This window comes from Macaca mulatta, chromosome 7 (assembly GCF_049350105.2).
Source record: "Macaca mulatta isolate MMU2019108-1 chromosome 7, T2T-MMU8v2.0, whole genome shotgun sequence".
In the NCBI taxonomy this organism is placed as follows: Eukaryota; Metazoa; Chordata; class Mammalia; order Primates; family Cercopithecidae; genus Macaca; species Macaca mulatta.
Window position 1 is genome coordinate 132,410,053 of NC_133412.1, and position 16,342 is coordinate 132,426,394.

General features: G+C 39.9%; 1 protein-coding gene across 4 annotated transcripts in view; it reads left to right on the plus strand.

The window, feature by feature from the left end:
* Positions 1–16,342, plus strand: part of DAAM1 (dishevelled associated activator of morphogenesis 1) — a 180,540-nt gene that overhangs the window by 99,153 nt on the left and 65,045 nt on the right. For all 4 annotated transcript variants that reach the window (XM_015143761.3, XM_077937888.1, XM_015143762.3 and 1 more), the window contains 1 exon segment: positions 344–433. In XM_015143761.3, the coding sequence (XP_014999247.1) occupies positions 344–433 (90 nt within the window).

Sequence of the window (16,342 nt, forward strand, 5' to 3'; positions counted from 1 at the left end):
AACTCCTGAAGTTTGACACCTTTTGCTGCTCAATGGACCATAGTCAGCAGTAGACAGTAGCTCAGGATAATTCTGCCCATGCTTGGTCCACTCTCCCCTGACCTTTGGTGACTGTAGGGCTTTACCTTATCCCTCTTGCTGTGCCCCATGCCTAGCCCCCTGCCAGAGACATGCTTTCTTCATGATGGAAAAACATACCTAACTTAGCTTCTTGATCTTTTTCAAGTTCATTTAAATATGTGTTAGTGTTTTCGGGTTTTTTTCTTCTTTGATGATACTGATAACGTTCCCTACAGGAATAACGTTTAACCTATGAAACACTAATTACTTTCTTTCTTCTCAGGATGAACTGGACCTCACAGACAAACACAGAGAAGCCATGTTTGCACTTCCAGCTGAGAAAAAATGGCAAATATACTGTAGCAAGAAAAAGGTAAGATTTTCATTGTGATTATGGTTAATTGGAAAATAATCATTGATTCCATTTGCTTTTCCATTTCACCACTAGAATTGGACAGCTCTTTATAATGTGAAAACCAGATTGAATGTGTTATGTTGTGGCTGTGGTGCTACATGTAGTCAGTGTCAATTCTCTGGATGTTATTTTTGTCAACACTTCATTGGGCTCTTTTCCACCTGTAACCATCATTCATAGTCATATGTAACTGAGACCCAAAATGACGTTTCCTTACACAAGGCAAATTCCCCCCACCCCTGCTCTTAACACAGCAGTCTGTATACAGGTGGTCTAGGACCAGGTATGGGGGTCACAGCCCTCTACAACCACCTTCTGACAACTTTCCATTTCATCATCTCTCTGGTATGGCCCCATCCCATGCGCCAAGGTGACTCTCCAGCCCCTTCATGTTCCAAACTAACGATGGAAGAAAGGAAAGGAGGCACAGGCTCCCCCGCTCCCACTTTGAGGGACACATTCCTGGAGTTATACACCTAACTCTTTTTCGTATCCCACTGCTAGTTGCATGGCCACATCCACTGAAAGGACCAAAGTCTTTATTCTGGGCAGTCACTTCCCATTTAAGATCTGGGGGTTCTATTACCTCAAGAGATGGGGAGAATGGATATAGGGGACAGTGAAACACCAAAACTCTTCTTAATTCCCTAGTATCTGTGGCACCAGGCATCACTCCATGGTGACTGTATCTCCTGAAATAGAGTGCACTTTGCCATCTTTTAAACCCTGTAGCAGATTCTGAGGATATCCCTACACCCATTTTGGGGACTAATTCTGTTCATGGCCACCTTTTGCCATTTTCCCTTCTGTTCCAACAGAGACTTAAACCAGGATGGGGTAGTAGGAAGGGCAGGGCTAGCACCTAACTCTCCAACAGGCGTTGGACACTTTGATGACTCACTCCCGACCCAGGGAAACAGGAACAAACTATACAATAATCCAATATTTTTTCAAGACACCACTGTCAGGGAAACCTTTCACTAGGTGAAACCAATCTGCAGCTTGGGACCTCCATTGTCCCATGTGGCATCTATCAGCACGCCTGCCCCCTTTGCTACCTTGTGTAATTGCCCTGTGCCACTCTCCTGGGAGCATCTTACATTACTCAATAAAGGGATTCTCTCTCTAGCAGTGAGCCTATGTGAGTGGCTCTCCACCTGACTTTATGCCTCTGATGAAAAGGCACCATGTCTTATCCATCTTTGTAACTCCAGCATCTGACACTTTGAAATGAATGCATGATGACTGAACCACTGCATTGTCATTAGTTATACTGAATACTGTCAAAAAATGTAAAGCACATTCATTTTCCACCTGAGCAATTGTAATGGGTAGAACTGTGTGTCAGATTCAGTTCTGGTGGCCTTTTCTGAGAAATGTGGTCAGCCATAACCCCTCAGTATGATTATTTCCAAATAAGGAAATTTGGAAATTTTCTATCAGGTTATTTCCAAACTGAAGCCTTAAGAGTTCTTAATCCAGTAGTAACCAGTAAAATGTCATTGTGAAATAAATGTCTTCCTCTCCTCTTCTGCTATTTCTCTTTATATACATTGAACCAACTAGAAAACCTCTTTTTTTATTAAACTGATTGTCATGGCTCAAGAAACAAATATAATACACTGAGAAAGAATTTTAAAATGGAATAAAATGTGCTCAGTTCTGAAACTGGTATTATATAGCCTTTGGAAACAAGGGAACTTTTCGCACTGCCATCTTAAAAACCTGCTGCTATTCCGTGGTGTGTATGTGACACATTTTCTTCATCCAGTCTGTCATTGATGGAGATTTGGGTTGGTTCCAAGTCTTTGCTATTGTGAATAGTGCCGCAGTAAACATATGTGTGCATGTGTCTTTATAGCAGCATGATTTATAATCCTTTGGGTATATACCCAGTAATGGGATGGCTGGGTCAAATGATATTTCTAGTTCTAGATCCTTGAGGAATCGCCATACTGTCTTCCACAATGGTTGAACTAGTTTACAGTCCCACCAACAGTGTAAAAGTGTTCCTATTTCTTCATATCCTCTCCAGCACCTGTTGTTTCCTGACTTTTTAATGATTGCCATTCTAACTGGTGTAGGGACATGGATGAAGCTGGAAACCATCATTCTCAGCAAACTATCGCCAGGACAAAAAACCAAACACCACATATTCTCACTCATAGGTGGGAATTGAACAATGAGAACACTTGGACACAGGAAGGGGAACATCACACACCGGGGCCTGTCATGGGGTTGGGGGAGGAGGGGAGGGATAGCATTAGGAGATATACCTAATGTAAATGACGAGTTAATGTGTGTAGCCCACCAACATGGCACATGTGTACATATGTAACAAACCTGCACGTTGTGCACATGTACCCTAGAACTTAAAGTATAATAAAAAATAAATAAATAAATAACCTGCTGCTAGAACTGAGAAAGATAAATCCTCAAGTTGCGGGTATACACAGAGGACATTGTCTGTTTTGGCTCATTCTAGTGTAGATTTTTTCTGAAAATTAGGAAACAATACAAAGGAGGGATTGAGAATGTTCACTAGAGGAAAGGAAAGGGCAGGAAAATGGGAGCAGCTTACTGAGGGGAAAGTTTTCTTCTTTCCCAGATTTTATTACTCCCTTAACAGCAATAGAAAGTTAATCATGGAAACTACTGCCCCTTAGATTAGAAAAGGCAAACCCTGGAGAATAGTAATGACCTCGGGCTTGCAGCTGCTGCTCATTTTTCAATTTCCACACCTATCGAATCCCCTTGAAAACCTCATCTCAAGTGCGCATGATGGGGGGTTTGCTTCTTCTAGGAGGATGGATATGGATGTGGCCACTGGCCTCAGAATCCCACTTTCTGACGGATGGGCCTTTCTTATTAGTACCTGGCCGGATTGCACAAACCTTTGAGAATGCGCTTCATTCCAACAGCTTGGCTTCCTTATATGACTTAGCAACCAGTGGGAAAGCCATTTTAACTCTTTAGGGAATCCCATGGGTTCTAGATTTGCCTCACTTTAAAATGGATGATAGCATTGCTTGACCAAAGATTTTCTTAATTTGAGCTTCTAACACTGTTAAAACTCTACTGTGCCTTTGGTCTGAAACTGAACTTTTTGGGCACTGCAATAAATTGGGAAATACACAATGAATATGAGAACACGAAAACTGAACCAGGAGAAAGATATTATGTTTACCTCTCTTCAGAGAATGTAATTTCCTGAAGGACAGGTTGCCCATTCTCAGAATAGAGCCCTGTGGTGGCCATCCTTAATATTAAGAACAGATTATTTTCCTTGGAACATCTCTCGCATAGCCTTTTCAAATCAGGCTTATCACCAGCAAGCCAAGCCACATCCATTTCTCAGACTGGAGGAAAGCTACACTCCCGGGGCTCTGTCACATTTCCCATCTTTCAAGATTAGAACACGGGGCATTACAGACATTCTCACACATAGTAAAGTCATAGAGTAAGGGGCCTCTGAAGCCAACCGAAACAGATGGCGTGAGTTGGTGAAAAGCAAACTTTCCATGTAAAAATGAACAGAAGTTGTGAAGGCCAATGAGCCTGGGACCTAAAGGCAGGGCCAACCTTGGCTCAGCCAAGTGTCTGTTCCCCTGTCCAACAGTGACTTGAGTCCCGGCAGCAGCTATCTGCTTATCAAGCTCAGTGTTCATTTATGAAACTTCTCTATCTATGTCTCTGGTTGAAAACCTATTTCCAGAGCCAAAATCAAAGCAGAAAATATTTCTCAGACTAAAACGATTCAAAAGAAGTTAACTGGAATTTTGTCTAATTGAGTTATCTGGAGGAGCATAAGAGATGGATGTTGAGGCCTTGTTGAAAGTCCAAACAAATCTAAAACGTACCACACTGGTTCGTCATCCTTACTTTGTCATAGACTCAAATCCACTGTCTTTTTTTTTTTTTTTTTTAACTTTCATGAAAGGTCCAAAAAGGGTTCTGTTAGTTGGGATGGGGTATTTTCAAATAGGAAATGTTTGTGTTTCTTATCTTTAAAGGTAATTCCCTTTTTAGTTCCAATCACAACATACTCTTTTGTTTAAATGAGGTTTTTCCCGGTCTCTAGCCAGAAACTGCATCTGTTAACAATCTTTTGGATTTTAAACTGAAGCTTTTTAAACAATGAACCATCTGACCACAAAAGGCATCTGGCCATGCTGTATTTGCTTATTGTTAACATGATTTTTAAATCCTGGGAACAGTAAGGAATAAGTCTTCAGAGAGGAGAAAATAAAGTGGGTGTATACATGTATCATGCTGACAGCAATCTTATCAGCACAGGAAGAAATCATCTTTAATTGCTGTTCTGCCCAGAAGCAAATGTACAAGTTGTATCACTTAACCAGTCCTCATTAGTATCCAGAAAATGCTTATACCCCTTCTTGGGCTTCAGAGTTTGCCAAGTTAAGTAAATGGGGATGTAGACACTGCTAGCTGTGATGACAGCAGATATTTGAGGCAAAGATCAGGACTTGATGATTGTGCCTCATTTTTCCTGCTTTGTTTCTGATCTCTAAAGCCAAGGCCTAAGTAAATGGTATTAGATTGGTCATATTACATTTCTGTATGTTTTGAGGTCTACTTTGGGGAAGGTGAATTTTTACTCTGCTGCCGAGTGTGTGTTTGATTCTAGCCTAATTAAATCATTCAGTAATCTTGCCTATCCTGGCTGCAGCTCAGCTATCGTGATTTCTGCAAACTGTTGATCCGGTGCTAGGTACATACTGAAGACATCTAGGGAAAGTGGCTGAAAGTTCAGCTAGTACTTTTCATTTATTCCTTAATTTGGTTTGTATACCCTGACTGGATCAATTCCTGACTCTTACCCACAGAAAGGAATTCGTTCACCACATGCACAAAAAGATTAAAGTTGTATTGTGTGTGGCCATGGGGATGCAGTTCTTTCAGTTCCTGGGGAGCTGAAGCCCTCCTGTGTTTGCAGTGCTAGAGAGGCAGTAGCTTGATCAAAACACAGATTTCCACAGATTTAAAGAAACGTATGTTAAAGTAGTGAAATTAAAGACAAAAGAAACCATCCATTTTCTACACAAAGTAGCTGGAAAATGAGGAGACGAGATGAGACATTGGTCTTCTAGTTCTTTCCAATATCCTAATGAGAAAAGGGGTAAACTGGGAAGGGAGGCAATGGCTGGGCACTGGGCCTAAAGATGTGAGAGGGAAGATAAGTTAGATGTCCTCTTCTTTCTTTTACTGTGGTTGATTAAATATACAGTAGAGTGAGCATTGGATTTCCAGGTGCCCATTTTGCTAGGTGTTAAGATTTGGGAGAGGGAACCAGTAAAAGGGAAAAAACTAGACTTCAGTGACAATATTACTAGACTTATTCAGAAGTACCTGGTTTGGTCTTCTGCAATTGAGTTTTTAACTCCAGTGATGGGTTCAAACTGGCATTTGTACTCTTACATGATAAGAGCTTATAGAAAGTGGCAGAAGTAGCAATGATTAGAAAGAAATTTGTCTGCCTTTCCTCCCTACCTCTCTAAAGACTATATAAGGGAAGTACAGTAGCTGCAGGACAACCAGCATTCTAGACTCTGCAGGCTCTGAAATTCTCTCTCTTATCTACATAGTCCCTGGCATTGAGAGATGAGGATTTGTGTATAAGCCCAGATTGAAACAGTAAGAAATAACAAGTTTCAAGTATCTGGTGTTTTACTCACCGAAGCAATGCAGTTGGTAAAGCGTAAGGCAAATTTGTGTGTGATTTGTTTGATGTGTATTGAGTATCTTTTCTGGGGCGGAGAAAACTAGACAGAGAATCTAGACTCTTGGCTAGATTCTGAGGATTATTTAAAAAAATAATAAGCCAAATTTCTTGGAGTGGATGGTCTTGGTAGGAGAAGCAGATAGAATCAAATAATAAAGTGTTGTCATAAGCTCCATAAAAGGGTAAGCAGACAGGCTCTGGGGCACAGAGGAAGGAGAAACCAACCTCTAGGGGTGTGTGTGACTAAGACAACCATTCCTTTACCACTTTGACCCACCATTGGTTACAGCAGTGAGAGCTGATGTTGTGCTTTGATCCCATCATCTAGAAACCAGCTCCTTTTTCAACATTTGAGCTGTGTTCACATGTACTGTATACTTTCCCTTTTGATTTCTATCTTGTTCTCTGTCCCTTTTGCCATTGCTTCAAAGGTCAAGTTTGGACTATTGACCGAATCTAATATTTACTAAACACAATTTGTAGAGCCTGTTAGGAAATCTGTAAAAGGCTTGAACTTTTGAACAATGAAGTCAGTGCAGGGGAAGACTAAAATAATTGAAGCTTGTTTATTCTGAGAAAGAGAGAGTCAGATGGAAACTCCATCCACTGGTTTAGTGGATATGCTCCAGTGAAACTGTATTATTGGTCAAAATATTACCAAATTCCACTTGGTCAACAGGAGCTGCCCCAAGCCCTCCCAGTAAAAACCACCTTGCCAATCTGGCCCTTCTCCCAAGGGACCACCAGTCTTCCCCCAGGATTCTAAGGACTGAAGGGCTAACTCCCAGCATGGCACAGCCAGGAACTTCGCTGCCCTGTTCCCACACAGCATCACTGGTCTTATTATTCATGGATCCCCTTGTTATACTGGTTGACCAACATTTTGAACATTGACCTGCAGATGTTGGCCAACGACATTTGGTAATGTGTGTCCAGAGCTTGGAACATTCCTCTTCTAGAAAGTGATAAGAGATGCAGAAAAGGAATATGTGTGAGAAAGTTTTTGGCAATGTTGTCTCTAAAAGCCAATGACTGTAAGCAACTTAGAGAAGTATAGCTACACTATAGCCATAGTCATACTATGCATGCAGACAGCAGAGCATCTTGTAGCCAGTGAAAAGTCATGTTTCTAAAGAAATTTTAATGACATGGGAATCTGCTCAGTGTATAATGGCAAGATTTTTAAAAAGATACAGTAGTCTCATCCCCTCCCATCCGTGGTTTTGCTTTCCACAGTTTCACTTACCTGCAATCAACTGAGGTCCAAAAATAGGTGACTACAGGACAGTAAGATATTTTGACAAAGAGAAAGGGAGACCACCTCACATAACTTTTGTTACAGTCTATTGTCATTGTTGTTCTCTTTTATTATTATTCTTGATAATCTCTTACTGTGCCTAATTTACAAATTAAGCTTTATCATAGGTATGTATGTATGGAAAAAAGTGTATATAGGGTTCAGCACTATCCAATATGGAGTTTCAGGCATCTACTGGGGGTCTTAGAATGTGTCCCACACAGATAAGGGGGGACTAATGTGTAAAACTTTGTAATTAGTATAATCAAATGTCTGCCAAAGTGTATATAAAGAGGTAGGTGGACAGAAAAATAATTGTGAGCTTAGATTATGGGTGATTCCAAATTTTATGAAACATATTATTCTCCTTCTTACCTTAAAGTAGTTTTTCCTGGTTGCAAAAAATAAAATTTCTCTGTTTAAAAATGCATGCAATGTATTTTATATTAGGTTTTAGCCAGAGAAGCGGGACCACTGGGACATGGTCTGTTTCTTTCTGTCTCAATGGATGTGGTTCAGCTTAGCCAGCTTGAGCCTTACAAAGCCACCACATATTTCCATTAAAATTAGGAGGAAAAAATAAATATTTAAAATGCAGCCAATGCTTGTGTTGTCAAGACATTGTTGGCATATTTTTTCTTTGTCCAGTTCAATCTCTCTCTCTCATTGTCTCTCACTTTTTACTCTTCCCCAGAGAGAGTAAAACAAAGATTAATCCATAAACCACCCAGTTTTTTAGCACCATTTACCTATTTAGGCAGTGACTCTGAAAACGTAGTGATGTGGTCCTGATGAGATGCCCTCGGTTTTCTGCCCAGAAACCCATTGAGGCCATGTTTCTCATTGCCCTTGCATTCCTAAGTGCTATAATCTCAAAGCTAGTGACCCATTTCCTTTCTTTATTCCCTCTTTATTGCAAAAGTCAGCACTATTAAAATGAACACCAAATTTTAGATATGAAGTGTGAAATACTGTTCAAAGATTCTCTGCCTCTGACAGTCAAAAGAGTAAAAAGTTATAGTCTAACAAAAGGCAGTTGGTTTTTGAATATTTATTTGCCTCCTTCCTCTAATTCCTTTGTTTAATGATACCAGTGTTGGGCATTATTTTTGTTTTCCTGTCAGCTTTACCACTTGTGTCATTCCAGCTGTGTCCCTACAACCACCCCTGCCTTGTGTATCCAGAATGGTCCTGTGCTCACAGTGTGTGCATTTTCATAAAGGTTGCTTCTCAGTAGATGCTCATTCTCCTTAACAAAGCAGCAGTAAGTGAATGTACTCATAGGCTGAACCAAAAGATTAGCTGTCTTTTCTCTTTGGTGCATGGAGAATTGAATAAATCTGCAAAATTGTGGACAAACTTTTGGAGCCATCTGTTGGGGTATAACATTCTGGTTCTGTAGCGGCCTCTTTGGGGATGGATCTTCTCCAAAAGCCTTTCAATCCAGGGATCTTCATGTAGCTTTCCTGAATTACATTTGTCCCTTATAATTGTTCCGAACTATAGTATGATGTATGTGTAATACAATTTTTTTTCTAAGATAAATAGAAGCCAAATAAATACTTTACATAGTTAAAAGCCATCTAAAAAGTAATCTTGGAAGGGAGGATACATCCATTTACTAGTTGCATGACCTGGGGCATGTTAACCTCTCTAATTTCTCACTCCTCTGTAAAATGAGATTAACTTTATGGGGTTGTAGTGAAAATTAAATGAGATGATATGATTTAGTACTTATCAGAGAGCTTGGAGGCATGGTAACATTAGCTATTGTCATAGTCAGTGGTAACAATGATGACTATGCTTGTAATAGTAGTATGAACTGAGTTTCTGCTTATTCACCCATATGCTGACCTGGGATTAATCTCCATTTTCTTGAGTGATGTTGATGTCTGGTTTTCTCAGAACAATAGTGATAATTTCAAAAGTGTTAAACTGCAGGATATTTCCGAGGCAGAAATAGTAAGTTAGGAGGTTCTATTATAGATAAGGGAAGAGACCGAGAAAGTCACTATGCTCAGCACCAGAAGTTGGTAAAAGGAGGACTCATTTGGCAAAAGTTCTAGGGCAATGGTGAACAAAATGCAGTCCGTTGGCTTTTGGGTGGGACCCTGGACCTGATTTCCAGAATTAAGGAACACCCTTAATTTGTGTTAGGGAAGTCTCCGGTCCAGAGAAAGTCAGCCTGCACTGAATTTTTTTTCCTCTTAGCCACGTGCCCTCCACAGTCCTTCAGCATGCTACTGACCAGGTGTAGCCCATGGAGGAGCTCACATGAGTGGGTTTGCTTGGCAGGCAGTTGTCAACACCAACTGAAGTCAAGTCTGGAAAGTGGGTATGTGTGAGTTTGGTTACTTTTTAAATAAAATTTAAATTCCACTCTGCTGTCTAGAAAAGGTAGGTGGTTGATGAATATCTTCAGTTTTGAAATAAAAGTATTTTTTGATGAAAACATTGCTGCTGCTGTTGTTTGCAATGGGGGAAAATCCCTTTATAGGACCGACACAAAAATATTTCATTAAGTAAGCCAATTTTTACAAATAAGTTATTAGGTTGGAGTGAGCCAGATTTACAAATGCCCTGTTAAGCCACAAAATTTGCTCAAAGTTGCAGCATTGTAATTCAATAGTGCATTCTCGCTGTGTTATTTCTGAAGTGAACAAAACAAAACTTCAGTGTCGGGAAGATAATAAAATAACGTTTCAGCACATTTGGAGATAATGTTATTATTAGAAGTCTTAAACCTAATTATCAGAGCAACTATTCTAGGTTCCAATAAATTGACACTCTGAAAATTTCTAAAAGAAAAAACTAACCTCTGATAATTTTCCTCTCAATTCATGAGATAAACTATTGCTTTCTGTTTATTTAATTTTTATTGTGAAAATGTTAAATGTACAAAAAAGTACAGAATATAATAAATACCCATATTTAACAAATGCTAATAACGTTTTACCATATTCACCTCAGATTTTTTTTTAAAAAGACATAAAACATAAATATAGTTGAAGCCCAAAGGTGACTGCTCTTCTGAAGGTGGTTTTTGTTTCTGTCTTTTACTTATCCATATATTTATAGCCTAACTCCATGTGCATTTATTCCTAAACAATATATGCTATTTCTCCGTTTTAACTGCTGTATAGTATTCCATTTTATGAACATGCCACAGTTTAATTATTTTTATCCCCATTAGACCATGCTTGTTTTCAGTTTTTCTTACTATTTAAAAAACACTGTGATGAACATGTTTGTGCATATGTTCAATAGTTTATCTGGAATAGACACCTAAACATGTAGTTACTGAGTTGTTTGATATGAACATTTTCACCTTTAATTGCTCTTCAAAATGGCTATAACTTACACTGCTGTGAATTAGTTGTCAGCCATGTGAAGAGTTGATACTGTCTGAGGGAAGGAAACTAATATCTCATTGCTCTGATCAATCATTTTATGAAAGTTTAAATGTTTCCAGTATAAGAAACTGTCATTAAAGTTTTTCAGTTTTTCCCCATAAGTCTCACAAGTCAAATTGATATAAAAATTACTGTAATATAAAGTGCTCATTAAAAACAAAAACTCAAGGTTTAGAAAATGAAAAGTATTCTATTCAAATACATACAAAGCCATACAAAAGTACAAAATATTAGAAATATATTGAGGTCTAGACGAGTGAACCCTACACAGAGCAAACCAAATAAATATTGAGTGAATTGTTCATATTGTTCAAATGAACAATTCGCTCAATATTTATTTGGTTTGTTCTGTGTACAGTTTATTCTTCCTTTCATCTAGACCTCTTTGCACCCTGATTTCCAGACCAGGCAAATTGTGTTTCCATCTTTAGCAAGCTCTTGACTGATATTTGCCATCACTGAACACAGGAAGTTCCTCTGAGGCATTTGCCACTTCCCTGGTTGGTGACTAAGGTGCAGGTGCAGAATCAGCACATCTGCACAAGCAAGCAGATGGACTGTTGCTGGACTCACGCAATCGGCCCCTTCTTCCTCTAGCCAGAGCAACTTTATCTTGAGCATTTCTTTATAAAAATTTTGAGACTCTCTCCTCTTCCTTGATTCCTTTGGATATTCAGAAGTTGAGAGGTCTAACTTGCTGTCTATCCCCTATTCCTAAATTTTGAGCTCATTTCTACAGACAAGTCAATTTGTGGATTTGGGGGTTGTTGATTCCTTAGCCTGTAAATACTTTGTTCTTCACAGAATTGTAAAACCAGTGAAAAATGTGTCTGCTTTGTGGATCCATCTCTCCTTGTGCTTTCTACTACAGGTTGAGTATCCCATATCTGAAACTTTAAAATCTAAAACTTTTAAAGAGAGTGCCAACATGACTCTCAAAAGAAATGCTCATTGGAGCATTTTGGATTTAAGATTTTCAGATTTTTAGATTAGGAAAGATGAACAGGTAGGTATACTGCAAATACTCCAAAATCTGAAAGAAAAAAATCCAAAATTTGAAACAATTCCAAAATATCCAAGCACTTTAGTTAACCCAAACTTGCATTTCTTTAGTAATACCCCTTCACTCAAGGTCTTGCATTCCCTGTAACTGAGGAACACCAGGCTGGAAGAGAATGGAAGAGAATGTCCTTGTGTTTGTGTTCACTTGTAGTCCAACCATAACAAAAATAAGTTAGCAATATACAGCTGAGAAAAAGTAAGACAGATTGGTTGGACAACCCAATTAATGGGGAGTCATGGAGAGCATGAGGGTAGTTTGTCCTGTGGAGCTTTCTTTTTCCTTCTCAAGTGGGGGCTAGAGAAGCCACTCCCTCAGCATTCACTCAGGGCTTGTCACTCATGCCCGCATTGGTATTATACCGTGGGAAGAATGCTCCTGTCTTGGCTCCAATTCCTGGAGGAGACTTGGAACATAAGCTCTGAATGGCAGTACTGGAGGACAGTGGTTCTTGACTGCCACAGAACAGCAATCTTTGGCACCCAAGTTATTTTTTTTTTTTTTTTTTTTTTTTTTTTGAGATGGAGTCTCACTCTGTCACCCATGCTGGAGTGCAATGGCGCAATCTCAGCTCACTGGAAACTCCGCCTTCTGGGTTCATGTAATTATCCTGCCTCAGCCTCCTGAGTAGTTGGGATTACAGGTGTCCACCACCATGCCTGGCAAATTTTTGTATTTTTAGTAGATATGGGGTTTCACCATGTTGGTCAGGCTGGTCTCAAACTCCTGACCTCAGGTGATCCACCCACCTTGGCCTCCCAAAGTGCTAGGACTACAAGCGTGAGCCACCATGCCCAGCCAGCCCCTAAGTTATTCTTAAGCATGTTCCTTTTAACGGCTCTGGTGCAGGACAAATTTGGCTGTGTGTCAGTTGCCGAGGTAGGAGTCCGTGACTGTCTTGGAACCATCCATGGTTGTCACAGAATGCTTATCAACAGTGCTCTGGTGGAACCAAAATTCTAAATGTGACTGTGCAAGGCCCTTTGAACACCTTGCCTGTGCATGTTGAGGAACAAGGGCATAGCTCCCTTTTATTTCCAAAATTCTTCAATCTGCAAGTGCAGAATTTCACTAGGCATGAAAATGAACTCCTATAGTGTCCTGTGGAACTCAGAGTGAGTTTCTTTAGAGAGTCTGAGCAAATAGTTTCAGTCATCTGAGTAAATAGTCTCTGATGTATATCTCACATCTGAGAACCCACAAGTAGCTGTTCATTCTGGTTACCACCACCCCAGTCCCTCGAGGGACACACAGCACAGTAGACGTGCTAGATTGATGCACACCTTTTGTTACAGCATTCCTTAGAACTGTGGCTTCCTGCCCTGGTTAGCAATGGAGTACCAATAACCTCAAGCAAAACTGGCATAAAGGTTTATTTTGATTGCTAGCTCTGAACAACTGGGGGTGGATGCCTGGAGCACTTTGGGAAGCATTCAGAGGTTATTAATGATCTCAGTAAGAATACCGCCAAGTGTGATGGCTCACGTCTGTAATCCCAGCACTTTGGAAGGCTGAGGCAGGTGGATCAGTTGAGGTCAGGAGTTCGAAACCAGCCTGGCCAACGTGGCGAAACCCCATCTCTACTAAAAATACAAAAATTAGCTGGGCATGGTGGCGTGTGCCTGTAATCCCAGCTACTCGTGAGGCTGAGGCACGGGAATTGCTTGAACCCAGGAGGCGGAGGAGGTTGAAGTGAGCCAAAATTGCACCACTGTACTCCAGCCTAGGTGACAGAGTGAAACTGTGTCTCTAAAATAAGATAAATAGCAACATCTGCCATGACAGATGGTGGAGAATGTGGCTTATGTGGGAAATATTTGCTATCCCTGTCCTTGAAAGCTCCTCTTGCCACTAGATTATAATCAGATTCAAGTAGCATATTCCATGCTGTCTTTCCTTTGAGCTTCTCTCTGGTTCTCGGCTGACTCTCCAAGTGGTATGGCCCATACTTTCACAGAAAGACTGCCCGAAGGCTGCCTGTCTTCACCAACTCCAACTCTAGGAGATAGGATTATGAAAGACATCAATATGGAAAGAAATAGCCCCTTTAGAAGGTATATCAAAGAGGAACAAAAACACTTTTCCTGTATCTTTCCTATATATATTTTTTCACTAATAGCTCCAGCACGCCTAATACTATTGAATCATTTCATTCTTGATGCATTTCAGAATTTCTCCTCTTTGTAGAGTAGGGAGAAGCTTTGAGCTTCTTGTATATTAGAATGTGCCACTAATAATTTGGGATTCTCAAAATTCCTTATACTTTAGGAACCTGGTAACTTGTGGCACTAGAAATGGTTACAGTAGCGTTTACCAAAGAATAACCACCCTTAAGTTACAGTCTTAAATTCTGTTATTCTTCAGTGTGGTACAGAGCAACATTGACTTGTGCAGTATCCTTTTATCTGTCCCCATACATAAGGAAAAGCATTTTGTTTTCTCAGTTTCTAAGAGGTACTTCCCTATGTCTCCATATTGAGATGATTCTGATACAGTGGTGTCTTCTAACTAGTGCTTTTCTTTCTTTCTTTTGCCACAAATGCTGTCATTAATTCAGGAGTACATTGTAGAGTTTACAGTGGTCTAAAATTAGAAATACAGTTCTGACTGTCCTCGGGGTTTGCATCAGCACTTTTTTCTCATTCTGAGGATGCATCCATGAATGGAATATGCCCTTATGTGCTTACTGTTAACCCCTGATTCTCCTTTTAGCTTAATTACTCTTTTCCAAAGGGTCCTCTCGTTATAGCCTTGTGTTAAACATTATATTGCAAATCATAAACACACTTTGATTGTTTTCCCATGGGCTGGTTCCAGAACATCAAAACCTGCTTTATGACATTCTGAAAGGTGGGTTTGGTAGCTACAAATGTGGTAGCAAGATATGAGGCAGCAAAGGCCATTGACACCACTGATTGAATTTGCACACTACATAAGGGTTTAGCAATGTGTGTCTAAATACGTTAATTTACAAACCAACTGGACCACATTGTACCTGGGTCTGTAGCACTCCATGGTGACACATGTGGATCAAAGATTTGGCTCTTAAGCTATGTAGGAATAATTTGTTTTATGTCATTGCACACTGTTGTGTCATAGGCACAGTGCCTGCCTGCAGGGAAATGTGGGATTGTATCATTTCTGAAAATAATAATTGGAGAATATTTCTTTTTCTTTGCCATGAAACTGAGGGGGAGTTGTCATACAAATTGGTTTCAGATGTTGGAGTTGTACTGATTGAGAATTTTAGGCTTCAGTCATATGCCATGCTGTGAAGTGCTTTGCCAAAGTAATGACTTGTTAAAATAAATAAAGTAAGTGTCTCATAGTTTGGGAAGTGGACTGTAAAATCTCAGTTCTTAGTTCTAGGTAAGGCTTGTGGCTGCTTTCTTAGATGTACCAGGTGCACATAAAACGTATTCCCCCACATCCCCTCTAACCACCCTGCAACTCCTTGTAAAGTCAGCTGAGGCTTGTTCAGGAAAGAAGGTGTTGGAGCAGAGGGCTCCTGAACTCTTACAGAAATGTGGTGATATTGTTGCTCTTCTGTTTGCTGCTTTTCCCCACAGGGTGACTAGGTCTCTGTAAAGTGGCACTCTTTTCTTGCTTTTCTGGGTGTGTGATTTTGGGGAGAACAAAAATAATAGCTATGTGCTATTTCATTCAGGCCATTCAGAAACTCCGATGATTTTTACCAGTGTAAATAAAGTTTGTGATATATGGAAAATATTAATGTGACATTTTGTGCTATCAGGGAAATGTCTCAAAGGAGTTTTCCCAGGGGAGTTCAGGAATGCTTGCACTGTATCTTTACTTTGAAGTTAGAAGATCCATTGGTAAAAACCAGGGCTTAGTAAAAAGGCAGGAGAGTTAACAAACACTTGACTGTTTTTTGTTTTTTGTTTTTTTTAACATGATGACCAGAGAGAGTGAAGTATTTAAATAGGCATACTTTTTTGTAGCTATACTTGCAAAGACTTAGAATCTATTGTCGGAGTCAACTTGGAATCTTCTCAGAACCTCTCAACTCTAGAGTTCAGAAATGTGTAAGTCTAGGAACTGCTAAGTCTGTCTCAGGGATCACTCACAAGGAAAGCAGGGAACGTTGTTCTTTTATTCATGTATTCCAACACCCAGAATAGTGCTTAGCTCATTATATAATAGAATTCAATAAATATTTGTTAGATGAGTAAAGGAATGAGAAGGAAAGCAAATGCCATTTTAGATTCCACTCAGCACTGTAGATATGAGCTTAGTGAAAACAGTTCTGCTCCTATCCTGCCCTTGAGAAGCCCTGTGTTTAGCAGTGTAGTATTAATGCTGCCACAGAGTTTGGCTGTCTACACAAGTATTT